The 18,215-nt window shown below is 38.9% G+C and overlaps 2 protein-coding genes across 4 annotated transcripts; one reads left to right on the forward strand and one right to left on the reverse strand.

Annotated features, from left to right (window-relative positions):
* Window positions 1-368: 368 nt before the first annotated feature.
* LOC130982108 (filament-like plant protein 7) lies at window positions 369-5,306 on the forward strand. 2 transcript variants are annotated; one of them, XM_057905967.1, is made up of 7 exons: window positions 369-472; window positions 552-629; window positions 1,049-1,196; window positions 1,370-1,514; window positions 1,598-4,058; window positions 4,166-4,223; window positions 4,734-5,306. In XM_057905967.1, the coding sequence occupies exons 3-7, from the start codon at window positions 1,080-1,082 to the stop codon at window positions 5,193-5,195; spliced, it is 3,243 nt and encodes a 1,080-aa protein (XP_057761950.1). In that variant the 5' UTR covers window positions 369-472; window positions 552-629; window positions 1,049-1,079; the 3' UTR covers window positions 5,196-5,306. The 2 variants fall into 2 exon arrangements, with proteins under 2 accessions (XP_057761950.1, XP_057761951.1); XM_057905968.1 differs by having other exon boundaries at window positions 375-472; window positions 1,049-1,169.
* A 395-nt stretch (window positions 5,307-5,701) lies between these two features.
* LOC130979419 (protein IN CHLOROPLAST ATPASE BIOGENESIS, chloroplastic-like) lies at window positions 5,702-7,835 on the reverse strand. Of its 2 annotated transcripts, none has more exons than XM_057902861.1 (10): window positions 7,535-7,835; window positions 7,363-7,437; window positions 7,238-7,280; window positions 7,094-7,151; window positions 6,828-6,995; window positions 6,682-6,744; window positions 6,502-6,596; window positions 6,307-6,388; window positions 6,117-6,211; window positions 5,702-6,017 (listed from the first exon to the last, which is right to left on the reverse strand). In XM_057902861.1, the coding sequence occupies exons 1-10, from the start codon at window positions 7,758-7,760 to the stop codon at window positions 5,804-5,806; spliced, it is 1,119 nt and encodes a 372-aa protein (XP_057758844.1). In that variant the 5' UTR covers window positions 7,761-7,835; the 3' UTR covers window positions 5,702-5,803. The 2 variants fall into 2 exon arrangements, with proteins under 2 accessions (XP_057758844.1, XP_057758845.1); XM_057902862.1 differs by having other exon boundaries at window positions 6,117-6,227; window positions 7,535-7,830.
* Between the last annotated feature and the right edge of the window lie 10,380 nt (window positions 7,836-18,215).

Raw genomic sequence — 18,215 nt, forward strand, 5'->3', positions numbered from 1 at the left:
TTAATTTTTTGAAACGAGACCCTGAAAAACGGCTTTAAATCTGGCAATATCACCCTAACCAGATAGATGAGATTAGACGAGCTTATTTTAAATGGGTTCATATTAAAAGAATTTTGACAATTATCTTCTATGTAGCCCCCCAAAATTTTGTTTCAAGTTCCGCCACTGACTATACTATTTTATACTACTGTTAACTCTCTTACTAATATATCAATTTTTCAATTTCTTAAAGATCATATTATTTTAATAAGCGAGCAAATATCTATTATTCTGTCTTTTTCTATTGGACTCAGTACACTTAACTTTCACTTTCCCGTCTTATTTATTTATTTCTGGCGAACCAAACACACACACACACACACACACATGATGTTTCTCTTTAAAAAGGAAGTGAGGTGGTTGTGAGTTGTGGTGCTGCTGAGAGTACTCAGAGGCTGAGTCATTTTCCTGCAATTCTGTGCCCTTAGCTTCGGTAACTGATTCAAACACTCACAATTCACACATTATTAATCATATGTCTCTGTTTCACTAACCTTGTCTTTCCTTCTCAGCTCAACTACAGCATTTCACTGTTCCTTTTTGTTGTCTTTGATGGACGATCAATGCACAACCACCTTCATTCTTAATAGGTCAGAAACTCAGAAACCAAACCATACAATGCATGTCAATGATTTCTCTGTTGAAGTTCTTTTGTTTTTCAGGTTGATGTTGTGTTAATTACAATTCTTTATGAAATGTTATGTCATGTGCCGACAATGTACATGCCTATGTTAATAAGAGAGTTTAAATATTTTATTTTTATTTGCACGCGCACATATTTTCCTTTGGCTACAGCTATCGTACTATGACAGAACAATCGATCACGTGTGCTTAAAATTCTTCATATACGATCTAGCTACTTGTTGAGGACCATATTATTCAATGAAATTTGATAAACTTGAAAGAAGTGAAGTCATTATTCTTGTTAGCTTGGTTTATTCCTATGATGAATTCATTATTCTATATTTGTACTGCAATTCCTATTTCTCTTACCGAAAGATCCATGCAGATTTTTCATCATTTGAAGCATTCTAAGCAGAATGGATCACAAGTCTTGGCTTTGGAGGAAAAAGTCCTCGGAAAAGGCAGCAACTGACAAAGCAAATAACACTTCAAAAGAAAACGAGGAGGTAATTTGTTTGGTTGAGAATAAAAAGGTAATTTGATTATGTCTAAAATCAGTGGTTTTATTCTGATAACAAATATCTTTTTTTTTATTTTCATACATAACAGAGTTATTCGTTAGGGATCATAAGTTTGTTAAGTGTAATATGTGCTTTATCATTTGATAAAAATGATTTTTGTTTCATGCTCTGCCTTTCTGTTGTAGGTACAGGCACTTCTAGCAGAAAAAGAAGAATTGGAAAAAGATTTGAAAAGATTGAATGATAAACTTGCTTCTACAATTTCCGACAATAAGTTGAGAGATGAGCAGGTGAAGAAACAAACAAAAATTGCACAAGAAGCAGTGACAGGTAAAATTTGCACAGTTTCTGTATACTGGTTTATCATTTGCCTTCCTGTTAATAATTCAGGATCTCGTAAAATGTTGGTGTAGGATGGGAGAAGGCAGAAGCCGAAATGGTGTCTATGAAGCAATATCTTGAAGAATCAATGCAGCAGCAAATAGTTTATGAAGAAAGAGTGAGCCATCTGGATGGTGCTCTCAAGGAATGTATGCAACAGTTGCGTTTTGTTAGAGAAGAACAAGAGCAACGAATTCAAGATGCTGTCATGAAGGTTTCAAAAGAATTTGAACAAGCACGCTTGGTTTTGGAGGAGCAGCTATCAGAGACCACTGAAGAGCTTGCTAGATCAGCCGTTGAAAATGCTCATCTTAATAAATCTATTCTTGCAAAAGAAAATTTGATTGAAGATCTGAAAAGACAATTGACTCAGGCAGAGGCAGATCATAATGGACTGATGATTAAGTTGGAGTTTGCCGAGAAAGACAACACATCTCTAAAGTATGAGGTTCGAGTGCTTGGCAAGGAACTTGAGATCCGAAATGAGGAGATTGAATTTAATCGCAGAACAGCTGATGCTTCTCATAAGCAGCACCTAGAGAGTGCCAGAAAAATTGCCAAGTTAGAATCAGAATGTCAGAGATTGCGTCTTTTGGTTCGAAAACGGTTACCAGGTCCGGCAGCCTTGGCGAAAATGAAGAATGAAGTTGAAATGTTGGGATGGGAATCACTTGATGTGAAGAAGAAAATGGTGAACTCATCCAATGTAATTGAATCTTCAGTGGACAATCCCCTTGAGAGTACCAATAGAAGAATCACTACCTTAACTGAGCAACTACATGCTGTGCAAGAAGAAAACAAGACTTTGAAAGAGTCCCTTAACAGGAAAGCCAGTGAACTCCAATTCTCAAGATCAATGCTTGCCCGCACCGCCTCAAAACTATTGCAACTTGAGTCACAGATCGAAGAATTCTCCAAAGGTCAAGTAGCATTGGAGCAGCCTAGAAGTATTCTTGCATCACACGAGTTCTCTTTGGCATCAATGTCTGACGTTAGCAGTGATGATAAGGTTAGCTGTGCTGAGTCTTGGCCTTCTGCATTGGTCTCAGAGTTGGAGATCCTCAGATGTGCAAAACAGAAGGAACTATTGTCATGCAGAAGTGTTGGAAGCTCAGACATAAACCTTATGGATGACTTCATTGAAATGGAAAAATTAGCAGTTATCTCTGTTGAAAAAGCCTCTGAACCTTCTCATGCTTCTTTAGAAGCAGATAATGGAATAAAGGATCTCTCAGAGATTGGACCAGATGAAAATATCTCTGAAGTAGTTGGTAAGGAGATCATTCCGGTGTCTGATCATACGGCTGACTTTGCAACATCAAACCATGAAACCTGTTCCGGTGACATTTTCGAGGGTAACATTCCTGGTTGGCTGCTTCATGTTGTAAAAATGATCTTGGAGCGAAACTTTGTCACTCATAAGACCCTTGATGATATAACTGAGGACATCAAAGTTGCTTTGGGGTGTCTAAACAATTCAGACCAATGTGAGTTTCATTCAAGCAAAACCCGTGGTCATTTTGAAACAACAGATAAACCTCAAAGTTCTCTTGTACCCCAATCTGGTGAAGTAAATGTTGCTGAGATCTCATCAATAAAGAGTAGAAAACAAGAAACTGGGACTGATCTGAGTAAATCCATTAGCAAGATAGTTGAACTTATTGAAGGGATCAGCATGCCTGCTGAGGCTTATGATGATTCAAATCCCCTTTGTAGAAGAGATGGAAGTTCAGACAATAATCTAGAAACGACGACAGACTACATGGTCCGTGTTCTCCAGTGGAAAACATCTGAACTTAATAATGTCTTGCAGCGATTTCTCCATCTGTGTTATGAACTACTGAACGGCAAGGCTGATATTGAAAATTTTGTTGCAGAACTGACCACAACTTTGGATTGGATTATGAATCATTGCTTTTCTCTTCAGGATGTTTCTAGTATTAGGGATGCTGTTAAGAAACAATTTGACTGGGATGAGACACGAAGTGAAAATGAAGCTCAAATTAGGATGACAAGTCATTTTCCTGAAGTAGATAAGTTGCATCTTCCCAAACAACAGTTGTCATGTGTGCCACTGCTAACTAATTCCGATGGCCATGATTATCAGACCAAAGTGATGAAAAATGATCATAAGGAAGAGTTTAAAAGTGTTAATGAGGTCAATTGTGAAGCCGAAAAGGAAGTCTTGGAAAGTAGCCTTCAAACTGCTGCTAGGAGAACAGAACCCATAATGAATCAACTTCAGGAATCAGAGAAAACTATTGCCAGTTTGAGATTGGAGCTACAAAACCTGAAAGAATCCAATAAAGCACTTGAAGGTCAAATTCAAAATGAAACATCGATAAGTGCGGATGTTAGTTTTCAGTTTACAGAAGCTGAATTAAAAGAGGCTCATCACAAGGTTTTGGCATTAGAAGTGGAACTAGAGAACAAGAACCATCATTGTGAAGAATTAGAGGCCAGATGTATTGAACTTCAGCTCCAGCTTGAAAGGTATCAATAATTTTTAAATACTATTTACTTTCCAATATAATTTTTGAACATTTGGCTTTAATTTGGTATTTGAAGATTTCCACACTTACTGAAATTCATCTTCACAGCATGACAAAGGAGTGCTCAAAAGATGACATTCTTCAGAAAGATAAACCACTACAAAGTGTAAGCTCTTTTCAATTTATTCTCTTTACTTCTTGTCATAATCAGAATACGTTTTCTCACATGAAAAATTCTGGAAAAATTTCATCAAGTTAAAGTATTATTTTTCGAGACACAAACTAAAATCTAAATAGTATTTAGTTGTACATGAGGTTGACTTGTTCTCTATGGTAAAAAGGAGGGAGATCCAAGACTAGAGCATGATGAGCAAGTTACTTCATCCATTCAACATTGTGTTTTTACTTGTTTCTAAGCTTCACACTGTGCAGCAACATATACACTATCGATTAAAAATAAATGAAAAGAAGGTTCGATTATGAGTTTCATGTTTATATGTTAATGATTACGAAAAACAGACAAAACAGAAGAAAGGCAATTCTGTTTCATGATTAAAGCCTTTCAGTGTAAAATTTAACTCCATCATTATAGTAACTAAATTATGGCATTGCTTTACCTGTGGATCTATGTTGAAATATGTATTGTGTTGTTGAAAGGTGTTGATATTTCCTGCAGGACTGGGAGATAACAGCTGCAACAGAAAAGTTAGCAGAGTGTCAAGAAACCATCCTTAACCTTGGGAAGCAGTTGAAGGCATTAGCTTCACCAAATGATGCATCCTTTTTTGACAATGTCACCGCCGTCGAGCATAACACAACCACAAGCATAATTACTGTCCCCCCAAAAGGCATAAAAGTGAAAAGTCGATCTTCTCTACTCGATCAGATGCTGGCTGACAATGACACCAAACTAAAGGTTGACAAAGCAAGTGACAGAAGCTCTAGCATGACAGATTTTGTACAGCCCCTAGAAAAGATTTTGGTTCTGAATGGACTTAAAGGTCAGGATGAGAGCTCCAGTGTTAACTCTCTGGCCATTGTTCGTGCTAAGAAATCAGGAGGTCGAAGCTTATGGAAGAAGCTATTAGGGAGGAAGAAGAAAGCCAAAAAGAAGGCACATTTTCTGTTTAACACATAAAATGCAATTCTAATGTTTTTTTTTTCAGTACTTCCTGTAGGAGAGGAAGCAATTATATATCTTTGTTGTATTATTAATAAAGGAAGGAGTTATGTGCTGTCTTTCTGTTTATTTCTTGGCTCTTCGAACGCCTGAAAACTGGTAACATTAAATTCATGTTATGGAATACATGCACCACTAGTCAAGTAGTGTTATGCTATACATACTTACCGATTGTGCAGCACTGAGAAACACATTTAAAAGAGGGTTCCAGGTTTCGCTAGCTTATATCAATGTTGATATGTTTTACTAAGAATATCTAATTGAGGCCATCTTTTCACGGCTTTTTGAACATACTACTGCAATGTTACAAACACTTTACCAATATATAATAGTTTCTAAACATATTTTTGTCTATTTAATCCTGTTGTATTCAATAACTTGTCAATTTTATTAAAGGGCTGAAAAATGCAAGAGTATCGTGATTCTTAGATGTAGATCATATAGAAAAATTACAGGCATGCAAGTAGGTCAGCTTAACTTTATTTCAATGAAATGAAAACTCAACAAAAATTGTCAAAGCATGTAGAATATCTTGTAAATTTTCCAGTACTATACAATCAAAATCTTCAAATGAAGTGTTGGAATTGCTGAAATGGCAAGCAACTGCAGCCAGCGCGTGGGAGCAAATCTGTAGGAATATTAATCTCTGTAGAGTATAAACTTTGCGACATCATTGAGTCCTGCTTCGTCGTAACATTGGGCAATCCGCTCCAAATAGTCATCCCAAGTTCCATCCACAGAAGCCAAATCCAACAGGAAAGCAGCTTCATCCAGTACAACCTGCAATCGATTTGAAAATGAAAACTATATTAGGATGAACATCATATAATTCTGCAGCCATGAAATAAAATGAATAAATAGTTGACACTAATATAAAACCTGTGCAGGTGCCTTGCCCTTCTTAATATCTCCTTGCCTTCCCTCCTCTGTGACCTTCTCTTTGACATACTCAATTTGTTCATCTTCCCATTGTGCTATATTAGCAACATCCTAAATAAAACAAACATCACAAAAGAAATAGCAGGAAAGGAAGAAATTAAGTCCCAAAATAAAGGAATATACAGTATACCCGATATTTGCAGCCCAGAGTCCACCACGGCGACTTCAGAGCTCCCCTGGCAGCATCTTTAGCTTCTGCATTACGCCCAACCCTGTGAAAAAAACATTAAAAGAAATACTCCTTAGAAGATGAAGGGTAAGTGTCAGGTTTCCATCTTGAACAACCTTCAGAAAATAATGGAAAATGTTACTACTTACTACCAACCTCAACAAAACCTCAGCATTGAACACAAATGGCCGAGCAAATCCTGGAAAATGCTCCTTCTTCGTATAAAATTCCCCCGTTACCAAAGCTGAAACCTTCCACACAAAGACGTAACTGACATGTAATCAATTTACTGATAGCTAATGCTTGAGGAACTAATCAAATGCAAGAGAACCTTACATGATCCCCTTCCTCAAAATGTCGCATCACTTTGCGCTCTAAGATATCTGGAAATAGACCAACCTGATAACAAATTAGATTCCTGCAATGATGTGTCATGGCACATGGAATTTAACCAAAAAGACATTTTAGAAATTTACCAATACCTTTTTCAACAGATAGACATCTAGGCTAGAAACTTTGGACTCTGCAAAATCACCCTTTCTGTAAAGCTTCTCCCCAGCATCCGCCGAGGCATGAAACAGTTCATCATTTCTGTCCTGACTGTTCTTTGCATCTTCTTCAACCAATATTCTGTGTATAAATTGGTCTACCTATAAATACAGCACATAAAGATTAGGCATAATACCATCTCAATTAAGGCTAGATAAATCAACACAAACATAACAATGTCATTGAAAATTCCACTTACACTCTTAGCTAACAGCCACACTCCATACTTATTGACTTCCACCACCGGCATTTCCATCCTGCATGTGTTTAAATATTGCAATATCATTCAAACAATAATGAAATTAACCACACACACACGAAAAACACAAACACCGAGCCATACTCGGGTGGAGCCGTGGGCCATCGCAACAGCGCAGTCACAGTACCTATAAAAAAAAATCACATGAACAGAACACAGAACAGAGAAATTGAAGAGATAACAAAGTCCTTAATACAGTGTACGCACACCTGAGCTGTTCTTTGAGAGTGGTATAGCAAGGGGGATTAATCCTTTCTTAGCACCGGGAGAGATAATAGATTCACCTATTATACATAGCAATCGGTAAGATAGAGCACACTAACTAGTTCGATTTCAGTACTTGAGATTCTACAGAATGTGTTATGATGATTCATACGTTACCTCTGGTTTTCAGGATAGATAAGAGTTGTGAGAGATGCTGAGGAGGGTGAGTTGCAGCTACGTCCTTAACAAAAGACGCGTGTTCTGCAACCACATGGGAAGTAGAAGAAGAAGAAGCAACAGCAGCGGTGGTGAAGCGGAGGGAGGATGGGCGGTTACTGAAAAGGAGTGGCAGGACGCTGCCACGTGGAGGTCCTCCGTACAACACACCGCCACCAATCTTCATTTCTGTTACCTTTTTCTTTTGGTTTTGGTTCGTTGCCTCATCTTTTCTTCCCTCCCGTTTGCCGTTTTTACCTCCCTTTCATTTTTGTTTTTTGGGGCCAAAAAAACAACTACCACACAGAACTCTCAGTGGTCACCAATAGCGTGGGATTGGCCCAAAAGGAAACGAAAACTCCAATTGATAGTTGAAAACTTTTGGGTTCAGCCCATTTTATCCACATATTCGGCCCAGTAAATCTAGTTTGGGTCTTTTATAATCCATCGAATATTTTTTACATATTAAAGATTTGTGTATTGTGTCCCATTTTTATTATCACATCTCATGTTTTTTTTTAAATTATGTAAAAACTATATAATAGATTTTTCGTTTTGAATTGATAATAGGTTTTATTCTTATTTTATTATTATAAGTAACAATTTAAAGCTTTTCCCCGCTGTCTAACAATTTAAATTTATTTAGATTTGATCAGAGTGTGTATTAACAAATGATGAAATTATTCTTTTTTTTCACCTTAAGTAAAACAGGTGTAAAACGTTATTTCCTTATTTCTATAAGAACAAGAGCTTACTTCTATGAAATGAGAAATTAAAAAGTTGGATATCTAAACAATACACCAAAGATGATTCAAAAATATTATTGTTTATGTATTGGTTCAGAATTTAGTCAAGCAAGAAATGAATAAAGTCCAATTTATATATATATAGTTCGATTTATCCCTATCTGATTTCATAGAGGTTGGACACAGCGATATGAGTCTAATTCTATTTATCTAAATAAGTAACTAACTCTAAAAATATCTTCTATTAATCTAGAAGAAAGATCTCAACAATTTTCCTAACAAAAGAAAACGGTTATCCATCAATAAAAATAGTAATCAGGCTGAATAGGGGGTTACAGAACGGAGGATGACCACTAATACGCTGGATTTGAACAGTAATCGGGCTGATGGGATGCAGACGGATGAACAGCGCATGGAGGAGCAATTATTGGAAAATAAAAAAATCTTGAAGCTGGCTTTGGAATAAGGGGCGTTACTATGCAATGAAAAAGATGAGATAATGGCAATCCTTCAGGCTCAAAATGAAGAAATAGCACAAAAGAGAAAATTGGCGAAACAAAAGGCGAAGTTGCGACGATGCAGACCAAAAACTAAAAATCAGGTGTGTAAAAATAGTTCAAAATGACTTTCTGTTCTTGGAATGTAAGGGGGTTGTAGGGTGATAGGAAGATGAGAATGGTGAAGGATTTGAAAAATAAATTTAACCTGAGCATGTTAGGCTTGATTGAGACTAAGAGACAGGTTGTGACAAGGTTTGACGTCAATAGGATTTGGGGAGGTTCTGGACAGGGTGGGAATATGTAGGGTCGGACAGTGCATCCGAGGGACTTTTGATTATCTGGAACGACATGTTTTTTCATATGAACAACTGCTATAACGGAGAAAGATGGCTATGTGTAGAAGGTGTAGTGCTAAAGAATAGCTTTAATTGTGCTTTTTTCTTGATATATGGTGCACATAGTAGCCAAGTGTGGGAGGAGTTGAGTTACATTGCTGGGTTGTGCCAGATCCCTTGCTGCTTTATGGGAGATTTTAATGAGATAGTGCATGCAGATGAATGAAAAGGTATTGTTAATCTGCTTGTATCTGCAGAAGAGTTCAAGAATTGGATTCAGGACATGCACTTAGTGGACCTGCCACTTATAGATCGCAAGTTCACTTGGTTTTGAGGTCATTCGTGCAGTTGACTTGATAGAGTGATAGTAAGCGTGGAATGGTTAGAAGAGTTCCCTGAGACTCGGCTACAAGGAGGACCAAGAGGCCTGTCAGACCACTGCCCTATTATTGTGGAGGAGCGGAGGATGAAGGGAGGTCCTATGCTCTTTCAGAGTCTCGACGCGTGGTTCACACATGACGGCTTCCTTCGAATGTTTAAGGAGGAATGAAGGGGTTTAGGGGAGCTGCAATTTACAGATAAATTGAAGGCGCTAACGGGTCCGTTGAGAAGTTGGCACAAGAGAAACTTTGGCGAGATGAACAATAAGATCTTGAAGTTAGAGGAAGAGATAAAAAAAGGTTGATGATATGGTAAGTGCTGGAGTATATGATGCTACTATGGAGGCTAGAAGGAAGGCACTAGTTACTTGCTGTGAGCGATGGTACGTGAGGAAAGAAATCCACTAGAAGTAAATGTCTCGATCTCAGCAAGCTAAGGAAATGGACAGAAACACAAGGTACTTCCATAATATAGCGTCGTCAAGAAGGAGGAATAATCGGATTGATAATCTAGTAGTCAATGGCAGACTGATAAGGAACCAAGCTAGAATTAAAGTAGCTATTAAAGAGTTTTATAAAGATCTGTATCATCAGGAGAGCTCTCCTTTACTGGGGTTCAGAGATGGGCTGGTGGGAAGGTTATGGGATTCTTTCAGACAGCCAGGCTACCCACAGATTCCAATATTACGTGGGTGGCTGGTGCACGAAGTTGCAATCATACTTTTTGCAACCCCGCACAACTAACCAGCAAGTGCACTGGGTCGTCCAAGTAATACCTTACGTGAGTAAGGGTCGATCCCACGGAGATTGTCGGCTTGAAGCAAGCTATGGTTATCTTGTAAATCTTAGTCAGGATATCAGAAATTATAAGGATTGATTGTGAAAAGCAAAAGAACATGAAATAAGTACTTGTTTTGCAGTGATGGAGAATAGGTTGAGGCTTTGGAGATGCTCTGTCTTCTGAATCTCTGCTTTCTTGCTGTCTTCTTCTTCAAACACGCAAGGCTCCTTCCATGGCAAGCTGTATGTAGGGTTTCACCGTTGTCAGTGGCTACCTCCCATCCTCTCAGTGGAAATGTTCAACGCACCCTGTCACGGCACGGCTATCCATCTGTCGGTTCTTAATCAGGCCGGAGTAGAATCCAGTGATTCTTTTGCGTCTGTCACTAACGCCCCGCCTTCAGGAGTTTGAAGCTCGTCACAGTCATTCAATCATTGAATCCTACTCAGAATACCACAGACAAGGTTTAGACCTTCCGGATTCTCTTGAATGCCGCCATCAGTTCTAGCTTATACCACGAAGATTCCGGTTAAAGAATCCAAGAGATATCTACTCAATCTAAGGTAGAACGGAGGTGGTTGTCAGGCACGCGTTCATAGTTGAGAATGTGATGAGTGTCACGGATCATCACATTCATCCGAGTTAAGAACAAGTGATATCTTAGAACGGAAGCAAGCATGATTGAATAAGAAACAGTAGTAATTGCATTAATCCATCAAGACACAGCAGAGCTCCTCACCCCCAACCATGGGGTTTAGAGACTCATGCCGTGGAAGGTACGCAAAGAAACGTGTAAAGTGTCATGAGGTACAGTTACAATGTCAAAAGATCCTATTAATAGTGAACTAGTAACCTAAGGTTTACAGAAATGAGTAAATGACAGAAAAATCCACTTCCGGGCCCACTTGGTGTGTGCTTGGGCTGAGCATTGAAGCTTTCATGTGTAGAGACCTTTTCTGGAGTTAAACGCCAGCTTTCATGCCAGTTTGGGCGTTTAACTCCAATTTTTATGCCAGTTCCAGCGTTAAACGCTGGAAGTTCTGAGGCTGATTTGCAACGCCGGTTTGGGCCATCAAATCTCGGGCAAAGTATAGACTATTATACATTGCTGGAAAGCCCAGGATGTCTACTTTCCAATGCCGTTGAGAGCGCGCCAATTGGGCTTCTGTAGCTCCAGAAAATCCACTTCGAGTGCAGGGAGGTCAGAACCCAACAGCATCTGCAGTCCTTTTCAGCCTCTAAATCAGATTTTTGCTCAGATCCCTCAATTTCAGCCAGAAAATACCTGAAATCACAGAAAAACACACAAACCCATAGTAAAGTCCAGAAAAGTGAATTTTAACTAAAAACTAATAAAAATATACTAAAAACTAACTAAGTCATACTAAAAACATACTAAAAACAATGCCAAAAAGCGTATAAATTATCCGCTCATCACAACACCAAACTTAAATTGTTGCTTGTCCTCAAGCAACTGAAAATCAAATAAGATAAAAAGAAGAGAATATACTATAGACTCCAAATTATCAATGAAACTTAGCTCCAAATTAGATGAGCGGGACTAGTAGCTTTTTGCCTCCGAACAGTTTTGGCATCTCACTTTATCCTTTGAAATTCAGAATGATTGGCTTCTTTAGGAACTCAGAATCCAGATAGTGTTATTGATTCTCCTAGTTAAGTATGATGATTCTTGAACACAGCTACTTTATGAGTCTTGGCTGTGGCCCAAAGCACTCTGTCTTCCAGTATTACCACCGGATACATAAATGCCACAGACACATAATTGGGTGAACCTTTTCAGATTGTGACTCAGCTTTGCTAGAGTCCCCAATTAGAGGTGTCCAGGGTTCTTAAGCACACTCTCCTTTGCCTTGGTTCACAACTTTTATTTCTTTCTTTTTCTTTCTTTTTTTTTCCTTTTTTTTTCGATTTTTTTTTTGTATTCACTGCTTTTTCTTGCTTCAAGAATCATTTTTATGAATTTTCAGATCCTCAGTAACATGTCTCTTTTTCCATCATTCTTTCAAGAGCCAACAATTTTAACATTCATGAATAACAAATTCAAAAGACATATGCACTGTTCAAGCATACATTCAGAAAACAGAAAGTATTGTCACCACATCAAACCAATTAAGCTAATTTCAAGGATAGATTCGAAATCTTGTACTTCTTGTTCTTTTGTGATTAAAGCATTTTTCATTTAAGAGAGGTGATGGATTCATAGGACATTCATAGCTTTAAGGCATAAACTTTAAATTTTATTAATTATGAATTAAGAACAAGACTCAAAAATAGATATAAAATGAAACTAAAAATAAAAAAATAGAAAACAGAAAATTTAAATAGGCTCCTAATGATAGAGGTTATCACAGAGTTAGGATTCAACAACCTTGATTTTGAGAAGTGGATGCTCCCTCAAATTGAGGGGAGAACTTTTGGCGTTTCCATTCTTGAAGCTCACGCCCCTGCTTCTCTTGTTCCTTCAGCAATTTGCAGAGCATGCAGTTCTGATTCTGCTGTTCTTCCTTAAGTTGCTCCATAGTCTCTTGCAACTTGGTGATAGATGCTTCCAGGCTGGCCCAGTAGCCAATTTCAGGGAATTCAGGGAGGAACTCCTGCGCCCTCCTTTTGATAGAGTTGTCTTGCATTTGTCCTTCCATTGACTTCTTGGTGATTGGATGTTCAATGGGTATGAACTCATCTACTCCCATCTTTACCCTAGCCTCTTTACAGAGCAAGGAGATCAAGCTTGGGTAGGCCAGTTTGGCTTCAGTGGAATTCTTATTTGCAATTGTGTAGATCTCACAAGCAATCACATGATGAACCTCCACTTCTTTTCCAAGCATAATGCAATGAATCATCACTGCTCTCTTGATAGTGACCTCAGAACGGTTGCTAGTTGGCAATATGGAACGCCCAATAAAGTCTAGCCAACTTCTTGCAATTGGTTTGAGGTCTCCCCTCTTGAGTTGGTTTGGGACACCCTTTGAATTGGTTATCCACTTAGTTCCAGGGAGGCATATATCCTCTAGAACTTGATCCAACCCTTTATCTGCTCTCACCATTCTCCTATTAAAGGATTCAGGATCATCTTGCAGTTGAGGTAACTTGAAGATTTCCCTTATTTTGTCCAGATGGAAGTACATAACTTTCCCTCTGACCATGGTTCTGTAAGTATGGTAAGCGGTTCCAGTCATTCTCTGCTTATCTGTTAGCCACAGATTTGAGTAGAATTCCTGAACCATATTCCTTCCAACCTTTATCTCAGGATTGGTTAGAACTTCCCATCCTCTGTTTCGAATTTGCTCTTGGATCCCCAGATACTCATCTTCTTTCAGATCAAATTTAACTTCCGGGATCACTGACCTCAGACCCATTATTTTGTGATAATGGTCTTCATGTTCTTTGGTTAAGAACTTCTCTTGATTCCAAAGATTCCTTGGATTGTTCTCTTTCTTTCCTCTTAAATTGGTTTGTTTTCCCTTAGGAGCCATGACCTTGATGAATCTTGGCTTTAGTGATCACGGAAAAGCACACCAAACTTAGAGGTTTGCTTGTCCTCAAGCAAAAGAAAGGAAGGAGGAGAGAGAGGAGAAGAGCAAATTCGAATGGTGTGGGGGAATGGTGAGGCCGAACGTGTTTTTATAAGGGGGGGGGGGAAGGAGATTTCGAAAAAAATTGAAAAGAGATTTGAGAAGATATGGAGAGAATTTGAGAAAAGGGTGAGTTTTTGAATAAGATTTGGGATTGATTTGAGAGGGATTTGAAGAATGATTTTGATTTGTGAGGATTTTAAAGTGAATGATGAAAGGTTGAGATGGGTTTATGTAGAAAAGTATGGGTAAGAAAAGGAAAGTTTGAAAAAAATTTGATTGGAAAACAAAATCTTGGTCCCCCACCTTTCTGGCGTTAAACGCCCAGAATGGCACCCATTCTGGCGTTTAACGCCCACTTGTTGCCCCTTTTGGGCGTTTAACGCCCAGCCAGGTGTCCTGGCTGGCGTTAAACGCCAGAATCCCCTTTGTCACTGGGCGTTTTGCTAAACGCCCAGGATGCTGCACACCTGGCGTTAAACGCCCAGAATGGTGCCCATTCTGGCGTTTAACGCCCAAAATGGCACCTTTACTGGCGTTAAACGCCCAGAATGGTGCCCATTCTGGCGTTTAACGCCCAAAATGCCCCTTACTGGCGTTTTTTCGCCAGTAAGCTCTTTTTCTCTGCTTTTTGCGCTGAATCCTTCTGTAACTCTGTGAATTCCTTTATTTTTGATACTTGCCTCTGTAAAAACAAAACATATGACCTAATAATGACTGGGTTGCCTCCCAGCAAGCGCTTCTTTACTGTCTTTAGCTGGACCTTTACTGAGAATCACTCAAGTCTCAGTTTTGAGCATTCCTGCTCAAAATTGCCTTCAAGATAATGCTTGATTCTTTGTCCATTAACAATGAACTTTTTGTCAGAATCAATATTCTGAAGGTCAACATATCCATATGGTGACACTCTTGTAATCACATACGGACCCCTCCACCGGGATTTAAGTTTTCTTAGAAACAATTTGAGCCTAGAGTTGAAGAGCAGAACTTTTTGTCCTGGCTCAAAGACTCTGGTTGACAACTTCTTGTCATGCCATTTCTTTGCCTTTTCCTTATAAATTTTTGCATTTTCAAAGGCATTTAGTCTGAACTCCTCTAGCTCATTCAGCTGGAGCAATCTTTTTTCACCAGCTAACTGAGCATCCATGTTTAAGAATCTGGTTGCCCAGTAGGCTTTATGTTCCAGTTCCACGGGCAGATGACAGGCCTTCCCATACACTAGTTGGTATGGAGAGGTTCCTATAGGAGTCTTGAATGCTGTTCTGTATGCCCACAGAGCATCATCCAAACTCTTTGCCCAATCCTTTCTTCGGGCTATCACAGTCCGTTCTAGGATTCTTTTTAATTCTCTGTTGGAGACTTCAGCTTGCCCATTTGTCTGTGGATGATAAGGAGTTGCCACCTTGTGGCTAATTCCATATCTGACCATAGCAGAGTATAGCTGTCTATTGCAGAAATGAGTGCCCCCGTCACTAATTAGTACTCTGGGAACACCAAACCTGCTGAAGATGTATTTCTGGAGGAATTTCAGCACGGTCTTGGTATCATTAGTGGGTGTAGCAATTGCTTCTACCCATTTAGATACATAGTCCACTGCCACCAGAATGTAAGTGTTTGAGTATGATGGTGGGAATGGACCCATGAAGTCAATTCCTCATACATCAAACAATTCTATCTCTAATATCCCTTGTTGAGGCATGGCATATCCGTGAGGCAAGTTACCAGCTCTTTGGCAACTGTCACAGTTACGCACAAACTCTCGAGAGTCTTTATAGAGAGTAGGTGGTGCACGAAATTGCAATAACACTTTTGCAATCCCGCACAACTAACCAGCAAGTGCACTGGGTCGTCCAAGTAATACCTTGCGTGAGCAAGGGTCGATCCCACGGAGATTGTCGGCTTGAAGCAAGCTATGGTTATCTTGTAAATCTTAGTCAGGATATCAGAAATTATCAGGATTGATTGTAAGAAGCAAAAGAACATGTAATGGTTACTTGTACTGCAGTAATGGAGAATGGGTTGAGGTTTGGAGATGCTCCATCTTCCGAATCTCTGCTTTCCTACTGTCTTCTTCATCAAACACGCATGTCTCCTTCCATGGCAAGCTCGTGTAGGGTCTCACTGTTGTCAGCAGCTACCTCCCATCCGCGCAGTGAAAGCTAATGCACACACTCTGTCACAGTGCTGCCAATCACCGGTTTGGTTCCCTCCCCTACCGGAATAGAATCACTCTTTTGCGTCTGTCACTAACGCCCAGTAGGTTACATGTTTGAAGCACGTCACAGTCATTCAATCATTGAATCCTACTCAGAATACCACAGACAAGGTTTAGACCTTCCGGATTCTCTTGAATGCTGCCATCAGGTCCTGCCTATACCACGAAGATTCCGATGAAAGAACCCAAGAGATAACTACTCAATCTAAGATAGAACAGAGGTGGTTGTCAGGCACGTGTTCATAGTTGAGAATGATGATGATTGTCACGGATCATCACATTCATCCGGATTAAGAACAAGTGTTATCTTAGAATGGAAGCAAGCATGATTGAATAAGAAACAGTAGTAATTGCATTAATCCATCAAGACACAGCAGAGCTCCTCACCCCCAACCATGGGGTTTAGAGGCTCATACTGTGGAAAGAACGTGTACAAAATGTTATGAGGTCATAAGGTACTGATTACAATGTAAAAAGGTCCTATAAGTAGTAAACTAGTATCCTCAGGTTTACAGAAAATGAGTAAATGACATAAAAATCCACTTCCTGGCCCACTTGGTGTGTGCTTGGGCTGAGCAATGAAGGAAATTCGTGTAGAGACCTTTTCTGGAGTTAAACGCCAGTTCTCATGCCAGTTTGGGCGTTTAACTCCAACTTTTATTCCAGTTCCGGCGTTTAACGCTGGAATTTCTGAGGCCGGATTGCTACGCGGGTTTGGGCCATCAAATCTTGGACAAAGTATGGACTATTATATATTGCTGGAAAGCCCAGGATGTCTACTTTCCAATGCCGTTGAGAGCGCGCCAATTGGGCTTCTGTAGCTCCAGAAAATCCACTTCGAGTGCAGGGAGGTCAGAATCCAACAGCATCTGCAGTCCTTTTCAGTCTCTGGATCAGATTTTTGCTCAGAACCCTCAATTTCAGTCAGAAAATACCTGAAATCACAGAAAAACACACAAACTCATAGTAAAGTCCAGAAAAGTGAATTTTAATTAAAAACTAATAAAAATATACTAAAAACTAACTAAAAGATACTAAAAACATACTAAAAACAATGCCAAAAAGCATACAAATTATCCGCTCATCACAACACCAAACTTAAATTGTTGCTTGTCCCCAAGCAACTGAAAATCAAAATAGGATAAAAAGAAGAGAATATACTATAGACTCCAAAATATCAAAGAAACATAGCTCCAATTAGATGAGCGGGACTAGTTGCTTTTTGCCTCCGAACAGTTTTGGCATCTCACTCTATCCTTTGAAGTTCAGAATGATTGGCATCTATAAGAACTCAGAACTCAGATAGTGTTATTGATTCTCTTAGTGAAGTACATTGATTCTTGAACATAGCTAGTGTATGAGTCTTGGCTGTGGCCCAAAGCACTCTGTCTTCCAGTATTACCACCGGATACATACATGCCACAGACACATAATTGGGTGAACCTTCTTAGATTGTGACTCAGCTTTGCTAAAGTCCCCAATTAGAGGTGTCCAGGGTTCTTAAGCACACTCTTAATGCCTTGGATCACAACTTTATTTCCTTCTCTCTCTTTTTTTTTTTTTGAATATTGCTTTTTCTTGCTTCAAGAATCAATTTGATGATTTTTCAGATCCTCAATAACAGTTCTCTTTCTCCTCATTCTTTCAAGAGCCAACAATTTTAACATTCTTAAAACAACAAATTCAAAAGACATATGCACTGTTCAAGCATTCATTCAGAAAACAAAAAGTATTGTCACCACATCAAGCTAATTCAACTAGTTTCAGAGATAAATTTCGAAACCCTGTACTTCTTGTTCTTTTGTGATTAAAGCATTTTTTCTTTTAAGAGAGGTGATGGATTCATAGGACATTCATAGCTTTAAGGCATAAACTTTATTAATTTTATTAATTAAGAACAAGACTCAAATATAGATATAAGATGAGACTAAAAATAAAGGAAAAAAAATAAAAAAAAACGAAAACAGAGGCTCCTAATGATAGAGGTTTTCACAGAGTTAGGACTCAACAACCTTGATTTTGAGAAGTGGATGCTCCCTCAGCTTGAGAGGAGAGCTTTTGGCGCTTCAGTTCTTTGATTTCACGCCCCTGC

This window comes from Arachis stenosperma, chromosome 5, assembly GCF_014773155.1.
Source record: "Arachis stenosperma cultivar V10309 chromosome 5, arast.V10309.gnm1.PFL2, whole genome shotgun sequence".
NCBI lineage: Eukaryota > Viridiplantae > Streptophyta > Magnoliopsida > Fabales > Fabaceae > Arachis > Arachis stenosperma.